This window comes from Triticum urartu, chromosome 5 (genome assembly GCF_003073215.2).
Source record: "Triticum urartu cultivar G1812 chromosome 5, Tu2.1, whole genome shotgun sequence".
NCBI lineage: Eukaryota > Viridiplantae > Streptophyta > Magnoliopsida > Poales > Poaceae > Triticum > Triticum urartu.
Window position 1 is genome coordinate 381,208,950 of NC_053026.1, and position 18,551 is coordinate 381,227,500.

Below are 18,551 nucleotides of genomic sequence, written 5' to 3' on the forward strand. Positions count from 1 at the left end.
AATATGCAAGCTCCAACGATCCATCTATGGAATGGTGCAAGCATCTCGGAGTTGGAATATACGCTTTGATAAGTTGATCAAAGCATATAGTTTTATACAGACTTGCGGTGAAGCCTGTATTTATAAGAAAGTGAGTGGGAGCACTACAGCATTTCTGATAAGTATATGTATGACATATTGTTGATCGGAGATGATGTAGAATTATTCTGCAAAGCATAAAGGAATGTTTGAAAAGAGTTTTTTCAAAGAAAGACCTCGGTGAAGCTGCTTACATATTGAGCATCAAGATCTATATAGATAGATCAAGACGCTTGATAAGTTTTTCAATGAGTACATACCTTGACAAGATTTTGAAGTAGTTCAAAATGGAACAGTCAAAGAAGGAGTTCTTGCCTGTGTTGCAAGGTGTGAAGTTGAGTAAGACTCAAAAACCCGACCACGGCAGAAGATAGAGAGAGAATGAAAGTCATTCCCTATGCCTCAGCCATAGGTTCTATAAAGTATGCCATGCTGTGTACCATACCTATTGTATACCCTGCCCTGAGTTTGGCAAGGGAGTACAATAGTGATCTAGGAGTAGATCACTGGACATTGGTCAAAATTATCCTTAGTGGAATAAGGATATGTTTCTCAATTATGGAGGTGACAAAAGGTTCGTCGTAAAGGGTTACGTCGATGCAAGTTTTGACACTGATCCAGATGACTCTAAGTCTCAGTCTGGATACATATTGAAAGTGGGAGCAATTAGCTAGAGTAGCTCCGTGCAGAGCATTGTTGACATAGAAATTTGCAAAATACGTACAGATCTGAATATGGCAGACCCGTTGACTAAACTTCTCTCACAAGCAAAACATGATCACACCTTAGTACTCTTTGGGTGTTAATCACATAGCGATGTGAACTAGATTATTGACTCTACTAAACCCTTTGAGTGTTGGTCACATGTCGATGTGAACTATGGGTGTTAATCACATGGTGATGTGAACTATTGGTATTAAATCACATGGTGATGTGAACTAGATTATTGACTCTAGTGCAAGTGGGAGACTGAAGGAAATATGCCCTAGAGGCAATGACAAAGTTATTATTTATTTCCTTATATCATGATAAATGTTTATTATTCATGCTAGAATTATATTAACCGGAAACATAATACATGTGTGAATACATAGACAAACAGAGTGTCACTAGTATGCCTCTACTTGACTAGCTCGTTGATCAAAGATGGTTATGTTTCCTAACCATAGACATGAGTTGTCATTTGATTAATGGGATCACATCATTAGGAGAATGATGTGATTGACTTGACCCATTCCGTTAGCATAGCACTTGATCGTTTAGTTTGTTGCTATTGCTTTCTTCATAACTTATACATGTTCCTATGACTATGAGATTATGCAACTCCCGTTTACCGGAGGAACACTTTGTGTGCGACCAAACATCACAACGTAACTGGGTGATTATAAAGGTGCTCTACAGGTGTCTCCGAAGGTACTTGTTGGGTTGGCGTATTTCAAGATTAGGACTTGTCACTCCAACTGTCGGAGAGGTATCTCTGGGCCCTCTTGGTAATGCACATCACTTAAGCCTTGCAAGCATTGCAACTAATGAGTTAGTTGCAGGATGATGTATTACGGAACGAGTAAAGAGACTTGCCGGTAACGAGATTCAACTAGGTATTGAGATACCGACGATCAAATCTCGGGCAAGTAACATACCGATGACAAAGGGAACAGCGTATGTTGTTATGCGGTCTGACCGATAAAGATCTTCGTAGAATATGTGGAAGCCAATATGAGCATCCAGGTTCCGTTATTGGTTATTGACCAGAGACGTGTCTCGGTCATGTCTACATTGTTCTCGAACCCGTAGGGTCCGCACGCTTAAGGTTTCGATGACAGTTATATTATGAGTTTATGAGTTTTGATGTACCGAAGGAGTTTGGAGTCCCGGATGAGATCGGGGACATGACGAGGAGTCTCGAAATGGTTGAGACGTAAAGATCGATATATTGGACGACTATATTCGGACATCGGAAAGGTTCCGAGTGATTCGGGTATTTTTCGGAGTACCGGAGAGTTACGGGAATTCGCCGGGGAGTATATGGGCCTTATTGGGCCATACGGGAATAGAGGAGAGAGGCCAAAAGGAAGGAGTCGCGCGCCCCCCCTCTGGTCCGAATTGGACAAGGGGTGCAGCCCACTTTTCCTTGTTCCTCTCCCCCTCTTTCGTTCTCTCCTACTCCAACAAGGGAAGGAGGAGTCCTACTCCCGGTGGGAGTAGGACTCCCCCCTTGGCGCGCCCTCCTCCTAGGCCGGCCACCTCTCCCCTTGCTCCTTTATATACGGGGGCAGGGGGCACCTCTAGACACAAGTTGATCAAGTTGATCGTCTCTTAGCCGTGTGCGGTGCCCCCTCCACCATATTCCACCTCGGTCATATCGTAGTGGTGCTTAGGAGAAGCCCTGCATCGGTAGCAACATCATCACTCGTACTGACGGAACTTTCCTGTGAAGCTCTGCTGGATCGGAGTTCGCGGGACGTCGTCGAGGTGAACGTGTGCTGAACTCGGAGGTACCGTGCGTTCGGTACTTGGATCAGTCGGATCGTGAAGACGTACGACTACATCAACCGCGTTGTGCTAACGCTTCCGCTTTCGGTCTACGAGGGTACGTAGACAACACTCTCCCTCTAGTTGCTATGCATCACCATGATCTTGCGTGTGCGTAGGATATTTTTTTGAAATTGCTACGTTCCCCAACAACCCCAGCAATACCAACACAACTAGACGTAGGTTTTTACCTTCATCGTAAGGGGCCGAACTAGTATAAAACCTCTCGTGTCCTTTGTCCCGATTAACCCCTTTAAGCTTCCTAGTTGCGATGGCCCTACGACTAAGTCCTTTCGCTAGGACATCTGCCGTGACAATTCCACGACATGTGCTATCAAATGTCACAACGTAACTGGGTGATTATAAAGATGCTCTACAGGTATCTCCGAAGGTGTTTGTTGGGTTGGCATAGATCGAGATTATGATTTGTCACTCTGAGTATCAGAGAGGTATCTCTGAGCCCTCTCGGTAATGCACATTATAATAAGCCTTGCAAGCAATGTTACTAATGAGTTAGTTGCAGGATGATGTATTACGGAACGAGTAAAGAGACTTGCCGGTAACGAGATTGAACTATGTATGAAGATACCGACGATCGAATCTCGGGCAAGTAACATACCGATGACAAAGGGAATAATGTATGTTATCATTATGGTACGACCGATAAAGATCTTCATAGAATATGTGGGAACCAATATGAGCATCCAGGTTCCGTTGTTGGTTATTGACCAGCGAGGTGCCTCGGTCATGTCTATATAGTTCTCGAACCCGTAGGGTCCACACGCTTAACGTTTGATGACGATTTTGTATTATATGAGTTATGTGATTTGGTGACCGAATGTTGTTCGGAGTCCCGGATGAGATCATGGACATGAAGAGGAGTCTCTAAATGGTCGAGAGGTAAAGATTCATATATTTGACGATGGTATTCGGACACCGGAAGTGTTCCGGGGGTACCGTGTGCATATCGGGTCACCGGAAGGGGTTCCGGGCATCCCCCCGGCAACTACATGGGCCTTAATGGGCCAAGAGGGAGACAGACCAGCCCCTAAGGGGCTGGTGCGCCCCATGTAGGCCGAAATAAGGGGGAAGGAAAGAAGAGAAGGGAGAAAGGAAGGGGAGGGATTCGGCCTTCCCCTTCCTTCCCTCCTCCCTCCTCCTTCCTTCCCCCTCCGGATGGATATGGAAGGGGGGAGGCCGAATTGGGAGGCGCCCAAGTAGGATTCCTCCTACTTGGGGCGCCCCCTTGGCTGCCTCTCCTCCCTCTCCAACCTATATATATGAGGGGGGCATCGCTTGAACAGTCGTGTGCGGCGCCTCCCTCCATAGTTTACGCCTCCGATCATATTGTCATAGTGCTTAGGTGAAGCCCTGCGTGGATCACTTCACCATCACGTCACCACGCCGTCGTGCCGACGAAACTCTCCCTTGACACTTTGTTGGATCAAGAGTTCGAGGGACGTCATCGAGCTGAATGTGTGCAGAACTCGAAGGTATCGTACGTTCATTGCTTGATCGGTCGGAACGAGAAGAAGTTCGACTACATCAACCGTGTTGTCAAACGCTTCCGCTTTTGGTCTACGAGGATACGTGGACACACTCTCCCCCTCTCGTTGATATGCATCTCCTAGATAGATCTTGCGTGGGCGTAGGGAAATTTTTGAAATTGCATGCTACTTTCCCCAACAGTCCATGGACTAGCCGAATGTGGAGTTGTACTACACTCGTTGTTCGCAGCAAGTGGTAGTCGTCTTGTACTTGCAATTGTCTTCTTCTATAAAGCTATGGTGCGCAATTTGCGTACTCTCGAAAAAAGAGATAGTATTCCATTTCGTTGCTAACTCGTAGTCCTCAGAAACCGTCCTGACCCCGTCTCACTCTTGCTTCGGGCGACTCGAGGGAAACACATCTGCCATCGGGTAGTCCTCGCCAACCACCGCTTCCGCCGGCCGTTGTTGCGGTGGCGGCGGGCCCTCTTGCCGCCGAAGGTGCCGGGAGGGAAGGTCGTGGGGTCGTACGGTGGGGCGTGGCATGCAAGTCGTGGCTTCCGGGTTGCGGCAATGCGGGAGACCGTGGGCTGGACCAGCGACATGGGCGTCGCGGTGGAGTGGCTGGATTCTGATTATGCTCGATCTATGCTAGGTGCGAAGTGGTTGTATCTCGACTCTGCTCGATCTGCCAATGCCATCGGAGCTTACATCGGGCGTGGGCGCTGTCGCTGTATCCATAATGATTGGAGGCAGCTCGGCCATCGGGGAGCTGCTTCATGGGGCTCCAGTGTGATGACGGCGCCACCATGCCTTGGAGGTCAGGAGCGGATCCAATGTGGGACTGTTGATCCCTTGATGGTAGTGGCGTTCATCATCTTTGTTATGGAGCACTCAATCATCTACGCCACCTCAGCCTACGACACCAGACTCTTTGTAGATTGTTGTAGCCGCCTAAAGGTCTTCACGAGGTTCCTTCCTCTATATCTGGAGGTTGACTTCGGTGGAGAGTTGTAAACTATGGACAATTATTTGACGCACAGGGATGGTTGTGTAGCGGCGATGATCACACATTGCATGTACCTACTGGATCGTGGAAAAGCGTGGTGACAACACATAAGTGACGTTCACAGTGTTCTGCTCAAGCACCCGGTCTCAAGCTCTAGGTCGAAAGCCTAGGTCTGACATGTGTTTGTTATACCTGACGATGGCGATGTTCTATGTTGTTACCTTGTTGAAGGCATTGCTCAGATATGCTTAGACTAGTTCTTCGGGGTGAAAACCTAGATTCTAATTGGATCTAGTGACGACGACGATTGAGCACCGCTTCCTTTCTGAAGGCATTGTTGTTGAAAAACCTCGTCGTCTGCGTGATGACATGATCCTTTCTATATTTAATTCGGCAATCTAGATTCAAATCATGGACAAGTGGAAACTCCTTTTATTTGTATTGTTTTGTCATTTTAACAAAAAAGGGATTTGGGATGACTATTAAAAGTGAGATTTTTAATCTATTGTTGTCTGATCAATGAAAGCTATTTCATTATCACACACGGATATTAAGCTAGTACACTTGAAAAGCAACTACGAGTCGTTTGGTATATTGCATCTACCGCACGTTGGATGATAGTTTTTGGATTGTTTTGGATGCTTGGCCTGCATGAAGATCTTGGCCAAGACGGAACTTAAAGCGCCTCTAGGTCTGGCTATGGAGGAATGCTTGAATGGGCCATTTCTAGCAAGTCAGACCCAAGCGATGCAACCCAGGCCACATGGGTGGAGGCGGCTGCATGCGCGAGGCACACGTGAGACACCACATTGTTTTCCGAAGCCATATCGTAAACCACCTCACCCTTCTCTCACCACTTACTCTCGCCTCTCTCCACTCTCTCGTCGGCCACGACGAGCACAAGATCTGGACGACAGGCGGTGGCGGTGAGCATCAAAGGCAAGATCTGGACGATGACCACCGGGTTCATCATCCCTCAGGCACACATTCATCGATGGCGGCAAGGGCTCTGTTCCTGATGGCATCGATTTACGCATTGATTACCATTCTCGCAGTCGATTAACACATTGATTATACCATTCACACATTCAATTTAGTCATCGACTAGAGTTTTAGGCTTTGCTTTGGGACCTAAAAAAGCATATTTAGTTAGGATTTGAGGGGTGGAGCCTAGCCGCGGCCAGCTTGGAGGCGTTTGGAGCGGGGTAGCCGCATGGCTATCATGGTTTTAAGCTTTGGTTTGGAACCTAACAAAGCATATTTAGTTAAGATTTGAGAGATGGAGCCTAGCCGCGGTCAGCTTGGAGGCGCTTGGAGCGGGGTAGCCGCATGGCTATCATTGCTCCTTGCATTAAAGTCGATCGTATTTAGGAACCGAGGGAGTAAAAAGAAAGAAAGGGAGTAGTATGTTTTCTTCTTCTTGTTTTCCGAAGATCCCCAAACGCCGAGCATCCTGTGCACTGCACGGCCGCGAATGGGCAACAGCATCTCCCAGCAAGTTCGGCGCTAGTCGGTGTGGTCTATATAAAGCGGCCTCCCCCCTTCGCTCCTCCTTCCCCACCCTTTCGCCTAGTGCCCCTAGGCCGGCCTCCGGGCTCGAACCCACTGCTCTAACAAATAATAAATCCGCGTACAAATCTACCCCCACTGACCCAGATCATCCTCGTCCCCATCCGCCCCCGCCGCCGATCCGCGCCACAATTCACATCTGACTTCCCCCAATTTATCTTGCTTCGATTCGATTCTCTTGGTTCGTTCGTAGGGGCTAGGGTTGGGAGCCGATCGCGCGCCGCCGGAGCCGGTCGATAGGGTTAGGGTTAGAGTGGGGAGGGGCTGAGATGGAGAAGAAGAAGGCGGCGGTGCCGCTGGTCTGCCACGGCCACTCGCGGCCGGTCGTCGACCTGTTCTACAGCCCCGTCACGCCCGACGGCTACTTCCTCATCAGCGCCAGCAAGGGTAAGCCATCCGCCCTCTCGCCCGCTCTAGCCGTGGCTTGTGATGCGAGAACAGTTAGTTGTGCGATTCTATTGCGCAGTGGAATGGATGATGCGTTCGCTAGTGTGCTTGTGATGAGACGAATTCTGTTTTGGCGGATGAGTAATGGCCAGTGCCGTGGGTTCTATCGGGATTTAATGTTCCATTTAGTTATCTCATTGCGATTGATTGTCCAGTTAAAGGTGGTTTGTACCAATATGAATGGTAACTTTATCCAATGTATTGATATTCTATAGTTTGTAATTTGGGTGATAAGTAGGACGGCTACTGCTTTCCTTTATCATGTGAACTTGAAATGTTTGAGATAGGAAGGGTGGAAGCTAGTAGGGATTATGGTTACCTAATGTGTTGATATTTTGTAATTTTGGTAAGTAGGATGACTACTGTATCCCACAATCATGTGAACTTAGATATTTGAGATAGGAAGGGTGGAATGTTACGAGATATCTCAACAGTTTATTACCCCGATGGTGATGCTATATTTATTGCTTTCATTTAGTGCATCTTGCGTTTGTTTGTTGCCACGTAGCGCAGTTTTTACCATGTAGGTCAGATTTGGAGGACTAAGCGTCTCAATGTACTCATCATGTCACTGTTGTTCTAGTTGTGGCTAGGGCTGCAAACGAGTCGAGCTCGAGCGAGTTGGAGTTGGCTCAGCTCAACTCATATGAAAATTCGAGCGAGCTCAAACTGAGTGAAGCTCATGATCGAGCTGTAGAACATGACTCGTGCTCAGCTTGTAACGATCTCGAGTAGATCTCGAGCTAGTTTTGAGCTAAATGAGATGGTAAAAATTATAAATCTATCGATGAAAAACAAAAAATTAAGGTGAATATACTGGGAACCTTTGCCAAAAATATAGGATGTTCAACACACAGTCAACCACGTGCCATAATTAGGCTTAAATCTTCTCTGCATGTAATTAAGTTTCCATGTTCGTTGGTAAATAAAATGGAAAAAAATCATGGACAACATGTATGGTAATAAATTATCTTATTTCCATTTAATATATGGCATGCTCATATAACATAATGATATTTTGTCGAGCTATCGAGCTAAAATCGAACGAGCCAACATTGGCTCAAGATCGGCTCGTTTCTCGGCCGAGCTACATAAAGTGTCCAAACTCAGCTTGTTTCTTTTCGAGTCGATCTCGAGTCGAGTCAAAAAACGAATCGATCTCGAGCGGCTCACGAGCCTCGAGCTTTTCTTGCAGCCCTAGTTGTGGCCTCTTAGTTTGTGACTCGTCTCAAATTATTTGTATGTTTTTAAGTCTTATGGCCACACTGCTAGTCAAGATATCTATGAAGCAACGAATCCCCGCCCCACCAACCACACACAAGCTCACATGTGTACTCGTAGTCTCCAAGGCTAGATGCCAGCTCTAAAGAATTAGTTTGGATTGCCTACTTATTGATGGTTATTACGTTGGACAGAATTATTCTGTTCCTGAATTGTCCGGAAAGTAGTAAATTCAAGTCTGTTCAAACGAGGGTTTGTAATTGTGTGTTATACTCACCATTCATTTTTCGTACACGCCATTAAGCTGTCACAGTTGTGATGGAGTCAAACCATACAAGCATGAAAGCCATGTTTGTGTCCATAGCTACAAGCAATATAAGAACACTAATACTAAAAATGAACATGGACCTATGAGGACAGGTATAAAATACTAAGTTATGGATAACTATACATAGATTATTAAACATCTATTTTGTGCATTGTTCTGGTTGTGTATTTTGATGTCTCAAACTTGTACTGCTGCAAAATCTATATACACTGAACAGTGTTAGATTCAAAACAAATATTCCCATATTTGACAAAAGAGGGACTGGATCTGCATCTATTTGCATCTCTAGCAGATGTCATCCCATTTGTTTTTATGTAAATGCATGTATCTTCTAGATTTACATGAATTATTTTAATTTTGAATTAATAAGTGAATGTAAATGCATGTATCTTCTAGATTTACACGAGTTATTTTAATTTTGAATTAATAAGTGAATGATTAAAAGATGTTTTTGTCTTTGAGTTGAACAATAACCAATACATGTATTTTGTTATAAGTATTGGGATATTGTAACATGAATGATAGAAGATGTTTTGTTTCAATTTTTGCTTGATATTAATACTACAAATACTGGAAAAGAGAGAAACGTAAGCTTTAAAGCATATCACTTGAGATTCTACCCTGTAGTAAACTTAAATATGTGTTAGAGAAATGTACTGTCTTGTTTGATTGCTGGCTATCAAATATAGCTAATATTGTGTACTTCCTTTGCAGACTCAAATCCAATGCTTCGTAATGGTGAGACTGGAGATTGGATTGGGACTTTTGAAGGTCATAAAGGTGCTGTTTGGAGCTGTTGCCTTGACACAAATGCTCTGCGTGCTGCCTCTGGTTCAGCAGACTTTTCAGCGTATGATTTTCTTATACATTGTTTGGTTCCAGTTAGTTTACTCATAAGTGGAATATATCCTTATTACTGTATCAATTGATGCTTATTCTATGTATTGTGTCCTTTTATTTTCTGTGTAATGCTTCTGTGCTGGTGGTAGCATGTTCGCTCAGTCGTTTTGCCACCTCTCCGCTCCTTATCTTCTCCCGCAATGGCAGTGTTCTTCTTAGACAAAAGTTGCTGCTGGTGGCAGGGTTAGGATTGAGGTCCAATTTGATAGGGCTGGTTCACCAGGATCCTTGAGGCCTGGACTGTAATACTAAATTAGGGTGGGGGTGTTGATGGTGCTATCGGACGCGGGATTGAAGGGGGCATTGTGTGGTGGTGGCGGGTTGTATGTGAGCCAGTTAGGTTGTGTGGAGGCGGGGGTGGGAAAGAGGCTACGTCCGTGGACGAAACGTATGGATAGTGCACGTCTGGTACCGCAATAACTGCATGTTTTCTTGCATCTTGATTGGAATATTGCAAAGTTACTTAACCAAATTCCACTTATAGCCATTAAACTGCACATGGTATGCTAATTTGGTAGTCTTGTCCACTGTTGGCTGCATTTATGGTACAAAGGCCCAAAGAATCAAACAACATAGTAAAATATTGTAGTACTACTTAAGTCTACTTAGGAATTAATGGGCATTCATAAGTAGGTCAATGTGCATATACATAAATCACAGATTGTTCTCTCAAATTTCTTCCGTTGCAAGTATATATTCTAGATGCAAAACCAGGGCTTAGTACAAAATGGATTCAATGAAAGATCTGTTGCAAGTGTGTGCAGGACAATAAGACAAGCATGTTTGCAAGAAATAATGCAGCAAGCACCATAGTTCTCTAATGTTAATACTCATAGATTGCCCCATCTTCATATTCCTGAGTTTAGCTTGCTGTTTTCATTGACATATCCATTGACACCTTCTCCATTTTCTTTTCTTCTCAGTAAAGTATGGGATGCACTAACAGGTGATGAACTACATTCATTTGAACACAAGCATATAGTCCGTGCATGTGCCTTTTCTAAGGTATTGCTTGTTCAAACTGATGCCCTGCTGTATCCCTTTTTGTTCCTAATGTTGGTTGTTATAACACCTTTATGGTCTACTAAATTAGAGCCTGATCTAATCTAATTTTTCATTCCTGCCTAAAATATATTAGCTATCAAAAGTGAACATTGGTTTCTGAAATCTGGACCATTTTACATGTTTTACCCAATTGTTGTCTTCCATGAGCAGTTTTTAACCTAATTAAATTGCAAATGTCACTGCAGGATACCCACCTGTTGCTTACTGGAGGTATGGAAAAGATTTTGCGTGTATACGATTTGAACAAACCAGATGTTGCTCCGAAAGAACTTGACAAATCACCTGGTTCTGTCCGAACTGTTGCTTGGCTTCATAATGACCAAACTATACTGAGTTCCTGCACTGATACGGGTGGAGTAAGGTGTGTTTGTGTGTCTGTGGAGGAAATGCCTCTATTTTGGTATCCTAAACATGTACTGGTTGGCTATGTAGCATTGTCCGTCTCGAATAACTACTATTGGGTTTTGACAGGTTATGGGATGTGAGGAGTGAAAAAATTGTCCAAACTCTTGAAACCAAGGGACCTGTTACCAGTGCAGAAGTAAGCCAGGATGGCAGGTTCATCACCACAGCTGATGGCTCAAGTGTAAAATTTTGGGATGCTAATCAGTAAGTCTTTTTCTGTTGACATTTTTCTGCATCATATGAATAGACCGATTCCTTACGTACAAACCTTTTGGTGGTTACCCTGCAGCTTTGGGCTTGTTAAAAGCTATGATATGTCGTTTATTGTGGAGTCAGCTTCACTTGAACCAAAGTCTGGGAGCAAATTCATTGCTGGAGGAGAAGATATGTGGGTTCATGTATTTGATTTCCTTACCGGTGAAGAAATAAGTAAGTCAATCTATTTGAACATTTAATCGTCCATTCTTTTCAATCAGCGTGGTTTGCAACTTTGCATTATCCAAACAGAAACACCAGAACCACATGTTACTTTGGTTTCATCTTATCTGTAGCTTCCGCACATGAAATCTGCTGTCAGTTACAATTAAGACCATGAAACTGAAATTCTGCGTTCAGAAGTTAATCTCCTTGAATGGCGAGCTGGTCATTCTTGTTTCACTTGTCATTAACTCTGAAAAGGAATTCATGCAGTACAATTTGTTGCACCTTGTAGTTATTGCTGCGATATCTGTATTATAGATAAAGCAGTTGAAAAGGAACATTGGAAATGGATCAAAGATGTTGTTCTATATTTCAATGATGTGATTCATCAATATGTTGGAGTACTATTTTCACTCATCATTATTTCATGTGTTTTTTGATATTCTGCATCGACTATTTGATGGTATTTATGTTGCAGTATTGTCATGTTACTGGTTTGATTGTGCTTCAATTGTATACTTTTCAGAAGTTATTATTGGTTCCTTTTTCTATCAATTACACTTTGCCATGCTGACATAGCCGAGTATTGTTGTATTGTGCAGCTTGTAACAAAGGGCATCATGGTCCAGTTCACTGCGTCCGGTTTGCACCTGGTGGTGAATCATACGCCTCAGGGTCGGAAGATGGTACTATTCGGATCTGGCAGCTGAGCCCACCTAACGCGGATGCTGAGGAGGCGATCGATACAAATGGTAAGCCCAAGGCTGGAGCAGAGGAGATTGCGTGTAAGATTGAAGGCTTCCACATTGCCAAGGAGGAGAAGGCCGGGGAGTAGGATTACATCGTTGGATGAGATGCTGTTGTTATCCTCAAAGCTGCTCTTTCCGTCTTGCCTTGCGTCTGTTCGTCAAAGCCGGTGTCCGACGCAAGTGTGGCTGGCTTGTATGAGTAGTTAACTGCGCCGTGGGAAAAATCTTGCCCTTCATCGAGCAAATGCTAGGGATTTTTTGGTACACCGAAAATAAGCCAAGAGTAGAACATTTTGTGGATGAGGTGTTGATCAGGATTAGATTGAGATGCCATTGTGTATTTTGTGTTGACACATTTTTGTCCCACCCTTTTGTGTTGACGATGATAGACGAAATGGTGTTGTTTTGGTTGATATTCGCTGGAGAACATGGCAGAAAAACAAAATGACATTTCCAGCGCCACTGCCTCGTGTTGCTGGCAACTAGTAGTAGTAAACTGCATTACAGTGGTAACATCGCCTGTTTGTGGCGTTACTTTGTTGCCGACCGTGTTTAGATACCCTAGAAGTGCGCATATCAATGCCTTTGTGCAGCAGGTGAATTAAACAACGGCTACATTCTTACTGAGCTCGCCGTCACACGAGATAAGTACTCCCTCCGTAAACTATCAACCAACTGCTCCCTCCTTCCAGGTTTAACTAGGCCCCTCGACACATGGGTAGTTGAAGTCAGTCAGTAAAGAAATTACTGCCCGAGGCTACTCGTTGATTTACTAGCAGGTCTTCCATATTCCAATGTGAGGGTGGTGCCCGGAGATACTGTGCGACGGCACCGCTCACCCCATCCCGTGAGGGGTAAAACCGGGAGATCCGTGGACAAGCACGCGCGCACTGGACCAGACTCCAGGCAGGCAGGCAGTCAGTCAGGCCCGTCGGCGCCGTGGACACAAAGGACGGACAGGCACTGGGGCGGGGGGTCCTCCCTGCTCGCAACTTGCAGCTTTGCAGCGCCGGTACACGCCGCGCTGATAATTTCATTTCATCATAGGCCCCGCCTCCCCCTTCCTTTCCTCCCCCCACACTCTCTCTCTCCAAAATCAAATCAAACCGGAGCCAAATCAACCAGCTCCTCCCCGGAACACCGGCCAGGAACCCCTCCCCGCCGGATCCGCCCCCGCCCGCGGTTCGATCCGGCGCGGCCGCCTCCCGGCCTGCATTCGAGGGGCCCCGGTCGCCGGCGCCGGGTCGTCCCCTCTTCGGTCCGTTCTCTTCCCTCCCCCCTGCCTGCCTGCCTTCAGTGCCGCTCTTCTCCGCGCCGTGTTGCAGTTCTGGGCGTTCCTGGGGCGCTCCTTGCTTGGTTCGCGCTGGGGGCGAGAGCGCGGGGCTGACGCGGTAGGGTTTGGGCTCCGGAAGTCGCGTCCCCTCGGTCTCGGTCCTTGGTGGTGATGAGCGGGGAGGTGACGCAATGCTGCTGTTTCACTGGGGTTTAGTGTGCCAATTTTGTTGTATTTTTTTTCTTGTCATGGTGGTTCCATATTGTTTCCCTGCTGTGAGATTCCAACGGTAGCTAGGTCGTCACATCTAGTGCATTCTGTACCCTTTTGGAAGATTCCGGAGTAGCTCTAGGGGTTATAACAGGAATGTGGGATTATTAGGTTAGATAGATAAGCCCCAGAAGATGCTTTCCATTATTTATCACATATATATGAGCTCAGTTCTGCGGGTTAAATTTACTCACTACTTGGACGTCCTTATCAGTTTACTGTACATTTCTCTAATTGGATGTAATTTTGCTAGAGATTATAGGAAGTAGGCTATATATCTCTAATTGGACTCCGGAAGTCGTGTCCTCTCTTCCCGGGGGTCTCGCCCGTTGGCGGTGATGAGCGGGGAGGCGGCGGAATGGTGCTGTTTGATGTTTATTGTGCCAATTTTGTTGTTTTTTGTTGTTGTTATGGTGTTTCCTTTTTGGAAGATTCCGGAAGAATTTTGGTTTATTAGGGGCCAGTTCTTTTCGGCGATTCTCCCAGAATCGCCACTACATATTTTTTTTACAATCCTATCTAGTTAAGGTCTAATTAGCTAGGATTGTAAAAAACATGTGGAGTGATGATTCTGGGAGAAGCTGGGGAGGGGGGCGATTCTGGTAGAATCGCCCAAAAGAACTGGCCCTAGGTTAGATAAATGAGCCCGAGAAGATGGTTTGCATTATCACATAAATATGAACTCAGTGCTGTAGGTTAAATTTACTCACTGCTTGGACGTCCTTGTCACTTTAGTGTACATTTATACTCGTTAGATGGAATTTTGCTAGTGATTATAAGAAGTAGGCTATATATCTATCACCCATGCTCGAACCAAATGCACAGTTCCCTTGCACCTCTTTGCTAGATTTTGCAAATAAATAGAACATGTCCTGTATAACATCAACAAGTTTGGGTGAATCTCACTTTCCGTTGGCGGAGTTGCCAGTATGTGTTGTGTTGGTAATTTTTGCCCTTTTTTGGTAGTGAATATTTTTTGCCAGTTAACTTCACGTAGTTATAACTTGTTCAATACCCAAACTTAAGGAGTGGTGGGAGGGGAGATAAAAGATAAGCTATCAAGCATGCTATATTAATTTGCTAATTCAAATTATTTTTATATGCTGACCGTGGATTAAATGATCTGGTGGACTATGCTAATTCAAATAATTTTTATATGCTTTATTCCTGGGAGTTTTTTTTTTCCTTTCGTTTTGCTGATACTATGGTTGAATGATGCAGTTTGAAGTATAATTTGGGAGGATCTGACTAAGGAAGCACATAAGATCGACCTGTTCTTAATGGATAAAATACCTGCTGATTGCCCTTATCCTGGATGTTTCTTCTGTGTTATGAAGGAAGCAAACCCTAGCAAAAGAAGAGCAAGTGTGCTGAAATTCTTTAGAGAACTTCCTTCCCAAGATGATGATGGCCAAGTTCTCCCTATTAGTGGCCTTTGGAACACTGCCATGGCACACCCAAATGACCCTGAATTCATCAACTTGGGAATATTTGAGTGCATGGCAGCTCTAATATGGAAGGGCCTGAAAAACAGGCGTTGGCTTTCACATGATCAGAATATTTACATCCCATATTATGCAGCACATGTTATTGGATCCTATACGATGAATATGGAGGAGTTTGCAGAACGCGCTGTTCGTGCCGGAGTAATACCTCCATTAGTTGAACTCTTAAGAGGTAGGCTCACCTGGGTGGAGCAAAGAGTTGCTGTCAGAGCTTTGGGGCATTTGGCTACATACCCTAGTACATTCCCTGCTGTTGCTGATCATGGAGAAGTGCTTGAACTTGCAATTCAACTTGCCTCAAGCTCTCTAGAAATTGTGTACTCTCATTTTTACCAATTCGTAGATCGAAGACTTGGCTACCACTGTGATCTTCTTACACGTGGTATGGGTGGTGCTGAAATGGAATCTCGTAAAGCTGAGGAATGGGCTAGCCAACTGCAGTGCTGGTCTTTGCAGCTCATAAACTGCTTTGCATTTAAGCCTGAGTTTCTTCATGATATCTGCAAGCCTGAGTTTCTAGCTAAGTTACCTGGTATGTGGGGTGGACTTGTGAATGAGAACTCACCTGCTGGTGTTGGTTTACTAAGAACAATCTGCCAGAGCAAGCTTGGCCGAGGTCATGTTGCTAATATTTCTGGTGTCATCGAAGCTTTATGCAACATTGCTCGCTCTTCAGATGACTGGCAATACATGGCCATTGATTGTTTACTCTGGTTAGTGCAGGATCCTAGCACATATCATAAGGTAAGACATTCCAAATTTTGCACAATGCTTGAAGGGATGCTTAAACATGATCAAGAATTCTAATTTAGCGTCTTGTCGCTTGGTGCCCATTCCCATGTCCTAATTGAAATAGCCTGGATTATATTTGTTGAATTGCTTGAGCTTTAAAGATATTGACAAGCATCTGTTATCCTTTGGACTTGATAACAAGAAAATTTGTACAGTTTAAATGTAAATTACGTAATTTCTGATAAACATTAGGAAATGAAGGGTTGAACGAGTACTTTGAGCTAACAATTTTTGAGAACTGATATTAAACTTCACTTTCTATATTGGAATTGTAACATTAAATTTCTCTGGAGATAATTGCAAATTACATAACTCTTCGTAAACCTTTGGAAATGAAGAGCTGAGTATTTTGAGCTATCCATTTCTGGTTATTTCTATTATTTTAAATACTATTGTTAAGCTTAGGATGCTGCATCTATTGTCTGTTTAGCATTTCAGATATTGTTTGGTGCAAGCTGCGTTGTCTGCTTTCTTTTTGTTAATGCTAGTTCAGAATGGTTACTCTTGCTGATTATTAGCAAAAAAAAGCTATCATTACTGTGGTCCTGTCGGGATGCAACCTATAATTGTTTGTTAAGCTTTGGTTTTTACAACTTTAGTTGCTTTTCCCATGTGTACAGGTTATAGATAAAATTGCCCCGACACTGATAGATTTAGCGGATATTTCCACACTCGGTGATTACAAAAGGCTGGGTGACACTATTGTCACAGTCCTCCAAGAGTGTATGCAACAAAATGGGAATTCACGGAATTCAATTAGTAGTCACACCAAAGAAGAAATTGATGAACTCTTGAGCTTCAAGCAGAAGCTGAAATCGGAAAAGAATATGCCAAAGGAGGATCTTCATATAAAACAAGCTGCAGCATTGGTTGTAAAATTGGAAGGAAATTCCCTGTTCTCCTCAGGAAATATTGAAGGAGCTGCAGCGAAGTACTCTGAAGCACTCGCATTGTGTCCAATGAAGTCCAAGAAAGAAAGAGTGGTGCTTCATAGCAACCGAGCTCAGTGTTATCTTCTCCTGCAGCAACCTTTGGCTGCCATCAGTGATGCTACCCGTGCATTGTGCCTTCATAGTCCGTTGAATCGACACGCCAAAAGTTTGTGGAGAAGAGCCCAAGCATATGATATGCTTGGTTTAGCAAAAGAGAGCCTGCTGGATGCAATTCTGTTTATAAATGAATGCTCTCAGTCCAGTGATCCTGACCTATCCTTGAGGCAAAACAAGGTTCCTGATTACGCTGAGCGATTGGTGAAGAAGCAGATGCGTGCTGCTTGGTTATTCAGGGAATCATCCCTAAAACATGGTGGAATCCATTGTGAGGGAGATGCTAGTGATGCATTTGGTCAAGAGGCTGATGACTCTGAGTGGGAGACAGTGAGTGAAAGCGATGGTGAGGATGATGAAAGGAGAGAAGCAGATGATGAAACTGAATGGAAGAGTGGTGGTCACAGGGAAGATGCATACGAAAAAAGCTGAGAAACAGGTTTGCAGACAAAAAATGCTTTTCCTTTTATTTATTTAATTTATTTAAGCTGTGGTTTCCTTCTAATAAGTGTAGTGTAATGCATGTAAGAACATTTGAATTTTTGAAGAATAGCTACGATGTGAAAATTAAACAACTTTTCTCACCATCGCCTAATTATCCTACAAACAGGAGTGGTGTAGTGGGCAAATAGTGATAGGAGAACAGTTTTTAAACAAAATTATGACTAAAGGTTGTATGTACCGTAGCCACCCCCAAGATATTCTTTAAGAAAATAAATTAGAAATTCTCCTGCCTCAGTGCTCAATCTATATTATGGTACACATGTAATCATTAGCAATCGGTGATTTGTTTACCTTTTCCTGACTTTAGAAAGGTGATGTTTCACTATGGCTGGTACAAACAACTGGCAACTATGGCGCCTTCCTAATCCAGGCATCTGTTGTCTTTCAGGTTTTGGTGCTATTGATTGTTATTTGGTAAGCTTGCTCTCATTGTGCTTGTCGTCGGAAGCAGCAACAACAACAGAAGCAGCCGCTTGCCTGCTGCCCTACCAAAGCTAAATTAAGTTGTGGAAACTATGTGAGTCTGCTACTGAAAGCTCATAAAAATGCAGCTTTCAAAAGTATGTCTGGTGTCACCGTATTGTCCGCATGGAGGGCAAGGCCAAAATTTAGCCGTTGCCCTCGCCATGTTCTTTGATCTGTGTGAGTTGCTGTGACAGACTATTGAGAATGTTGTCTTGCTCTTGATTGGTGTTGTAAATTGAACAGAACAGTACCTTAGTTCTATCTTAAACATCATCAATTTGTGAATGAGCTTTACCTTGAAGACACAATGCAAGTGATATACTTATGTGCGTCTTGAAATTTCCATTCGTGTGGCACAGATGATCAAGTGCTCGATCACAACAGGAAACCTTTTTCCAGTTTACTCTTTGAGATATCTTTGCTCTATTTGCAGTGCAGTGGAATAGTTTGATGAATGGGCACGAACAGATGATATAGGGTAAAAAC

General features: G+C 44.1%; 2 protein-coding genes across 4 annotated transcripts; both read left to right on the forward strand.

Moving 5' to 3' along the window:
• Window positions 1–6,647: 6,647 nt before the first annotated feature.
• On the forward strand, window positions 6,648–12,625 carry LOC125509169 (serine-threonine kinase receptor-associated protein-like). The gene is made up of 7 exons (XM_048674075.1): window positions 6,648–7,062; window positions 9,386–9,521; window positions 10,495–10,576; window positions 10,822–10,997; window positions 11,108–11,245; window positions 11,331–11,470; window positions 12,064–12,625. The coding sequence occupies exons 1-7, from the start codon at window positions 6,945–6,947 to the stop codon at window positions 12,294–12,296; spliced, it is 1,023 nt and encodes a 340-aa protein (XP_048530032.1). The 5' UTR covers window positions 6,648–6,944; the 3' UTR covers window positions 12,297–12,625.
• A 499-nt stretch (window positions 12,626–13,124) lies between these two features.
• Window positions 13,125–18,350, forward strand: LOC125509167. 3 transcript variants are annotated; one of them, XM_048674074.1, is made up of 4 exons: window positions 13,125–13,222; window positions 14,975–16,002; window positions 16,671–17,535; window positions 17,989–18,350. In XM_048674074.1, exons 2-3 carry the CDS (start codon window positions 15,034–15,036, stop codon window positions 17,526–17,528), a joined length of 1,827 nt encoding a protein of 608 aa, XP_048530031.1. In that variant the 5' UTR covers window positions 13,125–13,222; window positions 14,975–15,033; the 3' UTR covers window positions 17,529–17,535; window positions 17,989–18,350. The 3 variants fall into 3 exon arrangements, with proteins under 3 accessions (XP_048530031.1, XP_048530029.1, XP_048530030.1); XM_048674072.1 differs by lacking the exon at window positions 13,125–13,222 and adding an exon at window positions 13,245–13,468; XM_048674073.1 differs by lacking the exon at window positions 13,125–13,222 and adding an exon at window positions 13,475–13,666.
• The last annotated feature ends 201 nt before the right edge of the window (window positions 18,351–18,551 follow it).